Source organism: Sinocyclocheilus rhinocerous, unplaced genomic scaffold (genome assembly GCF_001515625.1).
Source record: "Sinocyclocheilus rhinocerous isolate Xijiao unplaced genomic scaffold, SAMN03320098_v1.1 scaffold299, whole genome shotgun sequence".
In the NCBI taxonomy this organism is placed as follows: domain Eukaryota; kingdom Metazoa; phylum Chordata; class Actinopteri; order Cypriniformes; family Cyprinidae; genus Sinocyclocheilus; species Sinocyclocheilus rhinocerous.
Window position 1 is genome coordinate 1,832,126 of NW_015652998.1, and position 13,719 is coordinate 1,845,844.

At 34.1% G+C, this 13,719-nt stretch overlaps 1 protein-coding gene across 1 annotated transcript in view; it reads left to right on the forward strand.

Moving 5' to 3' along the window:
- Positions 1–13,719, forward strand: part of LOC107715262 (pyruvate carboxylase, mitochondrial-like) — a 142,135-nt gene that overhangs the window by 4,228 nt on the left and 124,188 nt on the right. Inside the window, exons 2-7 of the mRNA XM_016521346.1 lie at positions 3,541–3,682; positions 4,095–4,279; positions 5,746–5,911; positions 10,995–11,140; positions 11,364–11,481; positions 12,846–12,997. Coding sequence (XP_016376832.1) covers positions 3,541–3,682; positions 4,095–4,279; positions 5,746–5,911; positions 10,995–11,140; positions 11,364–11,481; positions 12,846–12,997 — 909 coding nt within the window. The remainder of the gene's footprint in view (positions 1–3,540; positions 3,683–4,094; positions 4,280–5,745; positions 5,912–10,994; positions 11,141–11,363; positions 11,482–12,845; positions 12,998–13,719) is intronic.

Consider the following 13,719-nt stretch of genomic DNA (forward strand, 5'->3'; position numbering starts at 1 on the left):
AGCAGTGGCGGCGTTTCACAAAACCATAGGGTATGGCGGTGGGGGGTGGGGGTCACAGTTTTGATAAATAAAAAATCCAACGGCACAACACTAAGCACTGAAATATAGGAAAAAATATAGAAAGGGATAACGTTTAAACGTCGTCAGAGTTGGTATTGTGGCTTTATCAGACACTTGCACTTAACATTTTATGAAAATCAAGATCAAATGGAGTTAGTTTTTGACCAGTGAATGACGGAAATCTGTGTTTTGTCTGTCATTAGAACAGCTGTATCTGTATCAGCAAGTGCATCGCATTAAATGCTTTCATCAACTTACAGGTTATAACTTTTCTATTCAAGTTTTATTTAAGTTTTTCTTGTCTAATACACTTGGCCAAAATATCATGAAACGATAAAGCGCTATGTGCAAAGGATATTTAAAACGTAGGCTACAAAAGTATATGGCTACAACCAGACGTCAAAAGCTAAGACTCTTCTCCGCTCTTCAAACACACAAAAACATTGACCTTTATAGACATAGTGTTTGAATAAACAAAACGCTGTACTTTTTCAAACATCACGGTTATTTATTTACCCTTACATTGCGAACAAGCGGAGGTCTGTCTCCAGGCTGTGCGTGGCGCGTCAATCTGAATGGAGTTATGAGGTTTCGCTGACGGTTTGAGAATGGCGTTACGAGCTTTAGTGACAAGCTTTACTGAAAGTTTAAACATTGGTTGGCCTTATGTTTGCGTGTAACAGGCAAATTAATTCACTTTGTCTGTTGCTTTAATGAGTAATAACGGTTTAGTAGATTGAATACGAAAAGAGGCAATTGTTTTTTTCTCTATTGTGAATGCAAATGAATGGCCTTTTGTTCTCACAGCATAAATCGGGCTGTGAGTGAGTTTGTAAGTGGATCTATTAAGATTTTCTTTTGAGTAGAGTACAATTCTTTTTTTTATAGACCAAGACCACAGGCTGTGCCAACATACTCTGGATTAAAGGTTTCATCTGAATGGTTCAGTAAACCTCTCAAAGCCACCTGCTTCCATCATGTCAGGAAGATATGATCATTTTGCTACCAAATCACACCAACTCACCCCTCACTGTTTTACATGCCCCATTACACATGCTGAATGCCAACCAGTACATTGCCCCATCTCCATACTGTCCTAAACTCTCACACAAATGTGCTGCTATTGTTTACAGCAGCTTCAGTTTGTGTCTCCGCCGTGGAGCTCGTGTGTCAGTGTCATGTTCTCTCTCAGCCAGGACACAGACGCTGTATTGTTGTGATTTTGGCAGAGGGATGTCCCTTATTTAAGAGCAGACAAGTTTAAGGAACAGTTGAACCACTCAGTAACCACAGAATAGTTTGAGTGAAATGAGACCCCTTAAATGTGCTCCCATAAGAAATCAGCCTGAACTTTTCTTAAGCAATTTTGTGTTTTGCAGATTCGATGTGAATGTATGTTATTTCTTTTGTTTTTCCTCTGCCCTTTCACCTGAGGGGCCATATACGCTGTGCAAATACCTTTCCTCTGAAGTAGGTAGACCTTTGAGCACGTTTTTTGCAATATCCCCTTAGTTATCAAATGCATGTTTTCTTTAGGAAGTTGGCAAATATGAACTACATGCGTTCAATGAACGAAGTGTTCTTTTTTTTTTATGAATTGATTTTAAAGCATTGATTTTTCAACTGGTTTTGCGTCAGTACATTGGACGCCGTTTGACCCATCACAGTACCAGGATGGTTTATTTAAAAAGAAAAAAAAGTTAACAAAATGTTCCTAAACATGAGAATTTAATAGTATCCCCATGGACTGCATAGTTCAAACAGCAAGTAAAATTATTAACATGACATGGGATGAATAGAGAAATCAAAAATGTATGTCTAATACATAATGAAGTACGAACTTTGGGTCAAATGGTGTTTTAGGAATGCATGTTATATTGTTACACACTCTCAGGAAAAAAAGGTACAAAAGCTGTCACTGGGGCGGTACCTTTTCAAAAGGTACACTTTTGTAAATTTTAGGTAATATGTACACTTTAGGTACTAATATGGACTCTTTAGATACAAAGGTGTGCCTTTTGAAAAGGTACCGCCCCAGTGACAGCTTTTGTACCTTTTTTTCTGAGAGTGCAGTATTAGTATTTGCCAACATAAGATATTTGAATGTACATGTCCAGTTTTCTTAATTTTAGATAATTTAGTAACGATGTTAAAGGAATTAGTTCACCGAAAATCAAAAAGCTGCTGAAAATGTACTCGCCCTCAGGCCATCCAAAATGTAGACGAGTTTGTTTCTTCATTGGAACAGACTTGGAGAAATTTAGCATTACATCACTTGCTCACCAATGGATCCTCTGCAGTGAATAGGTGCCGAGTCCAAACAGCTGATAAAAACATCATACAAGTAATCCACATCTGTTTCCTAAATGCATCTTATTGATCTTCTTGTTTTTTGTTTTTTTTTTCCCACTCGGATCAGTCGGATGTATGTCACAATACGGAAATCACATTCTTTTTCATTGTGACTTCAAATGTAATCTTCAACAAATCTCAAAATAAATATCCATGTTTATTCGGTGAGTTGCTGTGTTGTGGTGCCTAAATTCACTTGTTGCATTTAAAATGAGTCAAAATAGCATAATTCAATATAATATGCTATTTTAACATATGCTATTATAGTTGTATTTTATTATATGCATTTAACTTTTTTTTTTTTTTTTTTTTTTTTTTACAGTGTTAAACATATAGAAATTCTCATTGAGTGTTTGTTACTGTGCAGTTAGTAGTTGTCTTTGAATATAAGTGAGAGCACACTGGATGCACTGATGATTTTTGCCTCGTGATACCTGAATAGTAGTAGATTAGCCAAGTGAGCCATTTTAATTTTGATTGCGCACACATCATGTTTCGATATTAGTCATGCGCTTTCATTCGATTTTTAACTTAAATCTCCTTTTATTGTCTGTTTCATATGCTATTCTGCCTTTGTTTCCTGTCTCCTCACAGTCTCTCTGATCCTTCAGTGTTTCCCACTGAGTTTAATCAGCACTGCTGTTGTTTCAGATGTTCAGTCTCGGCCTTTTAAGCTGTGTGCATAGGCAATATGATATTGTGTTTTGTTCAGTTTGGCCCTGTGGGCACTAGACTGTATTCATGTTTTGCAGCGATATGTGGATATACTTGAAATACAGTTTTTTTTTTTTTTTTTTTAAAAGACAGCTTTTAGGATCTTCTCACAGAGTAGAGGCCAGTATTGCCCAATTGCTTGTTGATAGTTTTTTGGTTTGTCGTCACATTTTGCAGCACTCATTTGTACTATATCAGGCTTGTTTTCTTGTTGTCTCATGCATATTTATCCCTGACCTCACTTTCCCTTTAGTTTGAGCATTGACTCTTATCTCCATATAAGCAGTAGCTCGGCTCCTGTGAGAAACACTGCAAGGCTACTAATCATTTTGGTTCTTTAGAAATGCAGATAACACTCAGTAGAACTAAAAATTAGCTTTTTGTAACACGTCTATCTTTGCTCTCGCTTACTAGATGCTGCTACAGGTGGGAGGAAAGCGCTCTGCCCTGGGCCTGTTGGCCATCAGGAGGGTGTGGAGTATGACCCGCTCCGCCCATACCGCACCCCAGACACTGGAATACAAACCCATCAAAAAGGTCATGGTGGCCAACAGAGGTGCGTCAGTGTTCAGAATAGCCTGCGAACATATTGCATACTGCATGCTGTGCTGTATATACTATGTGTATACTAAGCTTAATATAAAAAAATATGTGATACAGTTATTGAAACATTGATTTGACATTCACAAATTTTTGAGTATATACATTAATGGACATTTTTAGTATATATTTTTAATGTATATTTTTCTAACAACATGAATATATGTATTTTTGCTTCTTGTTATTAGACGGAATTTTGATGTCAGTGCATTTCTTAAAATAGCAGTATAGATGCCTTTAACTGCAGAAATCATAAAGGCAGTATGCTATTTGTGTCTCAGTCTCTCTGTCCTTCCTCAGGTATAAAAACACATGGCATGAATGAATTGTATACTCATGAGTTGTATTTAATAAAATGCTTTTTGCAGGAGAGATTGCCATCCGGGTGTTCAGGGCCTGCACAGAGCTGGGGATCCGCACAGTGGCCGTCTACTCTGAGCAGGACACGGGCCAGATGCACAGACAAAAGGCAGATGAAGCTTACCTCATCGGGAAGGGGCTGCCACCTGTAGCAGCCTACCTACATATACCAGACATCATCAAAGTGGCCAAGGTCAGACTTTGCACCTGAGTGGTTTTCTGTAAATCTTTTGCACCATAATTCAGATTTCTACATGCCATTTTTCACTGGCCCCAAACACAAAAAAGGATACATTTACATTTGTAATGTTATATTTGCAATTATAATATGACATTTCTAATTTAAAATGTATATATATTTTTTTACATTTACACTACCATTCAAAAGTCTGGGGTGTGTGAAAAAAATGTTTGCAAAAAATTTCTTATTCTCAACAAGGCTGCTGCTTCTTTTTTTTTTTTTAAAAGAAACTGTAATATTGTGAAATATTACTACAATTAAAAATACCTTTTTTCTATTTTAATCAGCAGCCATTACTCCAATCTTCAGTGTCACATGATGCTTTAGAAATAATTCTAATATGCTGATTTGGTGCTCAGGAAACAATTTAAATAATATATATATATATATTTGTTATTATTATTATGCAATATTGTTTTCTTTACAAATAAATGTTGCTGAAATAGCTGGAAATGATACAAATATTATAATTATGTAGCAGCAAGACAACAATATATTATGTAAATAAAGTTACATAAATTATATTATTGAATGATTTGTAATTTTCGACCCATTCTTACTGATGCTTCCAAAACTCTCACAATTAATTTTTGCAGTTTCAACAAAAAGTCATCTACAATTGTCAGCCAGCGAGGTAATTTTGTTAGAATTGGCAAATAGATGTCTCAGAAAACCATATGTTTGAGTTTTGCAGGGCAAAGGGTTCAGAGTCTGATACCAAGAAGAGATGGTAATTTAGCCGTAAAATAATCATTGACAGGGAGTCGTTCTCCCAAATCTCATTTTCTGATTAAATGCCTCAGGCAACAATCAATGGACCATCAGTCAGTCAATGGCTTAATCAATAAATAAATCAATGGCTTTAAGGGCTTGTCAGTTTAACACTATGCCTTATGTGTCTTAGAAAATGACCCATGTTGTTGTTAAGCACCTGAAACATTCCTAATCTCTCGCCGTGACTTGTTTAGAGAATTAAATTGGCTAACCTTGAATACTGGCTTATAAACAAAACATTTCAGTCAGTTGGGGAAGTTGGGCTGTATTCTTGGAGCCACTACTGCCTTTTAGCTGCTTACAGAAAGAGCTGTTTCTACAACATTTTATAAGGATTTCTTGATGAATAGAAAGTTCAGCAGAACAGCATTTATTTGAAATGGAAATCTTTCACTTTTGATCAATACAACGCATCCTTACTGAATAAAAGTATTTATTTAGAAAAAAAAAAAAAACTACTGATGACCCCAGAATTTTGAACGGTAGTGTATTTGAATCTGTCTTTTTGTGTCATCTCTTATCATTCTCAAATATAAATGACAAGGTGACGGTATCACAGTCATTTGAATTGGTATTACAGGAATTCACTGTGACAGAATACTTGTGCTGGCAAATGGTGATATTTTGCAGTCTGTGCCTGGCAGGAGAATGACGTGGATGCCATCCACCCAGGTTACGGCTTCCTGTCAGAACGAGCAGATTTTGCCCAGGCGTGCGTGGATGCTGGGGTACGTTTTATCGGCCCCACCCCAGACGTGGTGCGCAAGATGGGGGACAAAATTGAGGCCCGTTCCATTGCCATCAGTGCAGGTGAAGCATTCATCATCTGATCTCCTCGGGGAACATCATTCTGTCCTCTCTCTTATCACTTTATATCAACAGCTGTGTCGCAGAGCAGAGTACAGCAGCACCTGTCCACTTTTTCAGCGGCATTTCCTGAAGTATTTTTTTCCCTAGGGGGTTTTTAAAAAGTCTTTGCTAAGGAAATTGAACCAAACCAACTAGCTATGAGATGAAAAATTTGTCTTTTTGTCAGATTTTCAAATATTTTTTGCTTCAGATCAAAGGTACAAGAGGGAATTACTGTGCACTAATGAGGGAATTACTTTGAGGGAAAGAACTGTAATCCCATGAAGCATTATGAATGACGTAATCAAAATAAAAACAACATAGAAATATAAAACTGTTATAGATATAATTTTATTGCAAAATATGCAAAACAATGTGTGTGTGTGTGTGTACTAATGAGGGAATTACTTTGAGGGAAAGAACTGTAATCCCATGAAGCATTATGAATGACGTAATCAAAATAAAAACAACATAGAAATATAAAACTGTTATAGATATAATTTTATTGCAAAATATGCAAAACGGTGTGTGTGTGTGTGTATATATGTATATATGTATATATACGTACTTTACAAATTTAGAAAATTTTGTCATCATTTACTCACCCTCATGTTGTTCCAAACTTGTATAAATTTCTTTCTTCTTTTGAACACAAAAGAAGATATTTTGAAGAATGCTGGTAACCGAACAGTTGCTGGTAGCCATTGACTATCATAGTATGGAAGAAAACTATAGAAGTTATAGAAGTCCAGCAACTGTTTGGTTACCAGCATTCCACCAAAAAAAAGAAAACGCATGTAATGAGGCAGATGAGGCAGATAATATAAAACTGTTATAGATATAATTTTATTGCAAAATATGCAAAACAATGTGTGTGTGTGTGTGTACTAATGAGGGAATTACTTTGAGGGAAAGAACTGTAATCCCATGAAGCATTATGAATGACGTAATCAAAATAAAAACAACATAGAAATATAAAACTGTTATAGATATAATTTTATTGCAAAACAATGTGTGTGTGTGTGTACTAATGAGGGAATTACTTTGAGGGAAAGAACTGTAATCCCATGAAGCATTATGAATGACGTAATCAAAATAAAAACAACATAGAAATATAAAACTGTTATAGATATAATTTTATTGCAAAATATGCAAAACAATGTGTGTGTGTGTGTGTACTAATGAGGGAATTACTTTGAGGGAAAGAACTGTAATCCCATGAAGCATTATGAATGACGTAATCAAAATAAAAACAACATAGAAATATAAAACTGTTATAGATATAATTTTATTGCAAAACAATGTGTGTGTGTGTGTACTAATGAGGGAATTACTTTGAGGGAAAGAACTGTAATCCCATGAAGCATTATGAATGACGTAATCAAAATAAAAACAACATAGAAATATAAAACTGTTATAGATATAATTTTATTGCAAAATATGCAAAACAATGTGTGTGTGTGTGTGTACTAATGAGGGAATTACTTTGAGGGAAAGAACTGTAATCCCATGAAGCATTATGAATGACGTAATCAAAATAAAAACAACATAGAAATATAAAACTGTTATAGATATAATTTTATTGCAAAACAATGTGTGTGTGTGTGTACTAATGAGGGAATTACTTTGAGGGAAAGAACTGTAATCCCATGAAGCATTATGAATGACGTAATCAAAATAAAAACAACATAGAAATATAAAACTGTTATAGATATAATTTTATTGCAAAATATGCAAAACAATGTGTGTGTGTGTGTGTACTAATGAGGGAATTACTTTGAGGGAAAGAACTGTAATCCCATGAAGCATTATGAATGACGTAATCAAAATAAAAACAACATAGAAATATAAAACTGTTATAGATATAATTTTATTGCAAAACAATGTGTGTGTGTGTGTACTAATGAGGGAATTACTTTGAGGGAAAGAACTGTAATCCCATGAAGCATTATGAATGACGTAATCAAAATAAAAACAACATAGAAATATAAAACTGTTATAGATATAATTTTATTGCAAAATATGCAAAACAATGTGTGTGTGTGTGTGTACTAATGAGGGAATTACTTTGAGGGAAAGAACTGTAATCCCATGAAGCATTATGAATGACGTAATCAAAATAAAAACAACATAGAAATATAAAACTGTTATAGATATAATTTTATTGCAAAACAATGTGTGTGTGTGTGTACTAATGAGGGAATTACTTTGAGGGAAAGAACTGTAATCCCATGAAGCATTATGAATGACGTAATCAAAATAAAAACAACATAGAAATATAAAACTGTTATAGATATAATTTTATTGCAAAATATGCAAAACAATGTGTGTGTGTGTGTGTACTAATGAGGGAATTACTTTGAGGGAAAGAACTGTAATCCCATGAAGCATTATGAATGACGTAATCAAAATAAAAACAACATAGAAATATAAAACTGTTATAGATATAATTTTATTGCAAAACAATGTGTGTGTGTGTGTACTAATGAGGGAATTACTTTGAGGGAAAGAACTGTAATCCCATGAAGCATTATGAATGACGTAATCAAAATAAAAACAACATAGAAATATAAAACTGTTATAGATATAATTTTATTGCAAAATATGCAAAACAATGTGTGTGTGTGTGTGTACTAATGAGGGAATTACTTTGAGGGAAAGAACTGTAATCCCATGAAGCATTATGAATGACGTAATCAAAATAAAAACAACATAGAAATATAAAACTGTTATAGATATAATTTTATTGCAAAACAATGTGTGTGTGTGTGTACTAATGAGGGAATTACTTTGAGGGAAAGAACTGTAATCCCATGAAGCATTATGAATGACGTAATCAAAATAAAAACAACATAGAAATATAAAACTGTTATAGATATAATTTTATTGCAAAATATGCAAAACAATGTGTGTGTGTGTGTGTACTAATGAGGGAATTACTTTGAGGGAAAGAACTGTAATCCCATGAAGCATTATGAATGACGTAATCAAAATAAAAACAACATAGAAATATAAAACTGTTATAGATATAATTTTATTGCAAAACAATGTGTGTGTGTGTGTACTAATGAGGGAATTACTTTGAGGGAAAGAACTGTAATCCCATGAAGCATTATGAATGACGTAATCAAAATAAAAACAACATAGAAATATAAAACTGTTATAGATATAATTTTATTGCAAAATATGCAAAACAATGTGTGTGTGTGTGTGTACTAATGAGGGAATTACTTTGAGGGAAAGAACTGTAATCCCATGAAGCATTATGAATGACGTAATCAAAATAAAAACAACATAGAAATATAAAACTGTTATAGATATAATTTTATTGCAAAACAATGTGTGTGTGTGTGTACTAATGAGGGAATTACTTTGAGGGAAAGAACTGTAATCCCATGAAGCATTATGAATGACGTAATCAAAATAAAAACAACATAGAAATATAAAACTGTTATAGATATAATTTTATTGCAAAATATGCAAAACAATGTGTGTGTGTGTGTGTACTAATGAGGGAATTACTTTGAGGGAAAGAACTGTAATCCCATGAAGCATTATGAATGACGTAATCAAAATAAAAACAACATAGAAATATAAAACTGTTATAGATATAATTTTATTGCAAAACAATGTGTGTGTGTGTGTACTAATGAGGGAATTACTTTGAGGGAAAGAACTGTAATCCCATGAAGCATTATGAATGACGTAATCAAAATAAAAACAACATAGAAATATAAAACTGTTATAGATATAATTTTATTGCAAAATATGCAAAACAATGTGTGTGTGTGTGTGTACTAATGAGGGAATTACTTTGAGGGAAAGAACTGTAATCCCATGAAGCATTATGAATGACGTAATCAAAATAAAAACAACATAGAAATATAAAACTGTTATAGATATAATTTTATTGCAAAACAATGTGTGTGTGTGTGTACTAATGAGGGAATTACTTTGAGGGAAAGAACTGTAATCCCATGAAGCATTATGAATGACGTAATCAAAATAAAAACAACATAGAAATATAAAACTGTTATAGATATAATTTTATTGCAAAATATGCAAAACAATGTGTGTGTGTGTGTGTACTAATGAGGGAATTACTTTGAGGGAAAGAACTGTAATCCCATGAAGCATTATGAATGACGTAATCAAAATAAAAACAACATAGAAATATAAAACTGTTATAGATATAATTTTATTGCAAAACAATGTGTGTGTGTGTGTACTAATGAGGGAATTACTTTGAGGGAAAGAACTGTAATCCCATGAAGCATTATGAATGACGTAATCAAAATAAAAACAACAGAGAAATATAAAACTGTTATAGATATAATTTTATTGCAAAATATGCAAAACGGTGTGTGTGTGTATGTATATATGTATATATACGTACTTTACAAATTTAGAAAATTTTGTCATCATTTACTCACCCTCATGTTGTTCCAAACTTGTATAAATGTCTTTCTTCTTTTGAACACAAAAGAAGATATTTTGAAGAATGCTGGTAACCGAACAGTTGCTGGTAGCCATTGACTATCATAGTATGGAAGAAAACTATAGAAGTCAATGGCTACCAGCAACTGTTTGGTTACCAGCATTCCACCAAAAAAAAGAAAACGCATGTAATGAGGCAGAGTAATCCCATGAAGCATTATGAATGACGTAATCAAAATAAAAACAACAGAGAAATATAAAACTGTTATAGATATAATTTTATTGCAAAATATGCAAAACGGTGTGTGTGTGTGTGTATATATGTATATATGTATATATACGTACTTTACAAATTTAGAAAATTTTGTCATCATTTACTCAACCTCATGTTGTTCCAAACTTGTATAAATTTCTTTCTTCTTTTGAACACAAAAGAAGATATTTTGAAGAATGCTGGTAACCGAACAGTTGCTGGTAGCCATTGACTATCATAGTATGGAAGAAAACTATAGAAGTCAATGGCTACCAGCAACTGTTTGGTTACCAGCATTCCACCAAAAAAAAGAAAACGCATGTAATGAGGCAGATCTGTCTGGTCATCCTGCAGGTGTACCGGTGGTACCTGGAACAGACGCTCCCATCTCGTCTTTGCAGGAAGCTCAAGAGTTTTCAAACAGCTATGGCTTCCCGATTATCTTCAAGGCTGCCTATGGGGGCGGAGGACGTGGAATGCGAGTGGTCAGGGAGTATGAGGTACTATGTCCGAGAGTCAAATTATTTGTACGGGATTGGAACGCATTTAATCTTTGCTCTGTTCCTTCTGAGAGCCAGTTGTGAGCTTTGACACTGGAGGACTTTTAAATGAACGCAAATGTGTGTGCACTTTAGTTTTGTTTGCTCTTGAGTTACTTGTGCTGTATGAATTGGTGTGCTGGCTATTTGCACTGGCTGACTCTATGACTTCGTGTGTGATCAGGAACTAGATGAGAACTATCAGCGTGCATACTCCGAGGCCCTGGCAGCCTTTGGCAATGGAGCTCTGTTTGTGGAAAAGTTCATTGAGAAACCCAGACACATCGAGGTGCAGATCTTGGGTAAGTGAACTGCAGATCAAGTATTCTAATAGTAAAGGAATGGTTCAACCAGAAATAAACATCGTCATCATATACTCACCCTCATTACATTCCAAACCTGTATTATATTCTGTCTGTGGAACACAAAAGGAAAACCGTTGCTCTTTATTCTGACGTGTTTAAATGTCAAAAGGACACAAAAGCACCATAAAAGTGGCCAACATGACTTGTTTGCTACAGTCGTTTGAAGCCGTGTTGTAGCTTAGTGTGAGGACAGACTGAAATTTAAGTCATTATTCACTTATAATCTTCCCCTTTTAGTTGGCTGTTAAACACTGACTGGATCATTGAGTCAGTAGATCTGTTTACATGCACTCATTTTTGTCAATCTGAATGAATCCAATCAGGTTTTTGGGCATTCGCAGTGCCAAGTTGCCATGTTCAAGTCAGCAAAGCTTTTTTTTTTTAAACATGAAATATTAAAAACATGGCTAAAATTTTCCTGTCAAACACCTTATTAAAGATCTACACTACTCAAGTTCATATTGAGCTCAGTCAAATTAAATAATGTGTTTAAGGCTTTTCAGTCTGATTGAGCTATCAACCCGTTTACAAATGGATTATTAATTTGCATGTAAACAATGCTGGTAGGTTTACCTGATCAGTCCAAGCTATGAATAAATCATTTAGAAATGTGTGGAAAAGATCCAACTTAAATGATTTGTTTATGAACCACTTTGTTTCTCACGAATCAACTAATTGTGTATAAATTGATACTTTTCTCATGGACAAACCATGGAAGCAAAGGTGTGAATGTCAAGATTTCCAATGAATAATATTTCTCAAAGCTTCAGAAGAAATAATATAGCAATAACGCAAGTCAAATATACAATTTTTATAATAAATTTATGATGCTTTTGCAGCTTGAAAGCTTCGGTCCTCATTTATTGTAATTGAATGTAAAAGAGCAACAAGTACTCTTTCAAATTTCTCCTTTTGTGTCCCATGGAAAGAAAGTCACTCAGGTTTGGAAAGACATAAGGATGAGTAAGAGTTTTACTTCAAATCTGTTCCCAGACATTGTTGCTGAAAAAAACGCTCAAAACCTTCAACAGTAAATTAGATTTTTGCCGGAAATAAATACATTGTCTGGTAGTTAATTAAAACATTTGGATATTTGCATAGAGCACACTGTTCTCAACAATGAACAGAGTGGTGCAGTTCTCTGTTGCCTGCTAATTTGCGTACTGTTTATTGATCAGTTATATGATTGTGTTTGTTACTATATTTTGGAGGAATACTAGCAGATGGGTTTGTTTACAGTGGCAGATGGGTTTAAGACTTCTGTGTAACGCTCAATGAGTTGATCTGTCCATTGTGTGTAGGCGATAAATACGGCAATGTCATTCACTTGTACGAGAGGGACTGCTCTATCCAGAGGAGACACCAGAAGGTGGTGGAGATCGCACCGGCCACACAGCTGGACCCACACCTCAGAGACAGACTCACTGCTGACTCCGTGAACCTCGCTCGACAGGTACAAGTGAAAACATCTGACAGATGGCAGCATTGGCTTTTTTCCAAACCGTATGCAAATGCTGATTTACAAAAGTTTATGGTTCGAAAAGAATGTATGGATAAACTACTGCTCAAACATTGAGTTTTAAATGGATGTTCTGAGTGAAATTACTTAATCTGAATAATTTAATATTACCACAGAATCTCACTGACTAGCACTCATTTTTACACTCGTTTTTGTCATTTTAGACATCCTTTAAATTTAGTAAATATTTTGTCTTGTCATTTTACTCATTTTACTCAATTTATTGTCCTGAAAGAACTAATTTTAGTCGACAAAAATAATATTTTAGTTTAAAGTGCAAAATTAAACTAAATAGTAGGGATGTAACGATTCACTCAACTCACGATTCGATTCACGATTTTGATTTCACGATTCGATTCGATTCACTTTTTTTTTTTTACAATGAAATTTAAGACAAATTATAAATTAAATGTGTCCTTTTATTATTGCTTGGACAAAATACTGTACGTTTCTTTGTGAAATTGAAATATAACACTATAATAATATACTAATATAGCACTTGCATATTCTTGCTCTTTTGTTGGTTTTGATTGCTTCTATTGTCCTCATTTGTAAGTCTCTTTGGATAAAAGCGTTTGCTAAATAACAAAATTTAAATATAATGTAAATGTAAATAACAAAACTAAATTAACATTTTAAAACAAGCCCCAAATCAA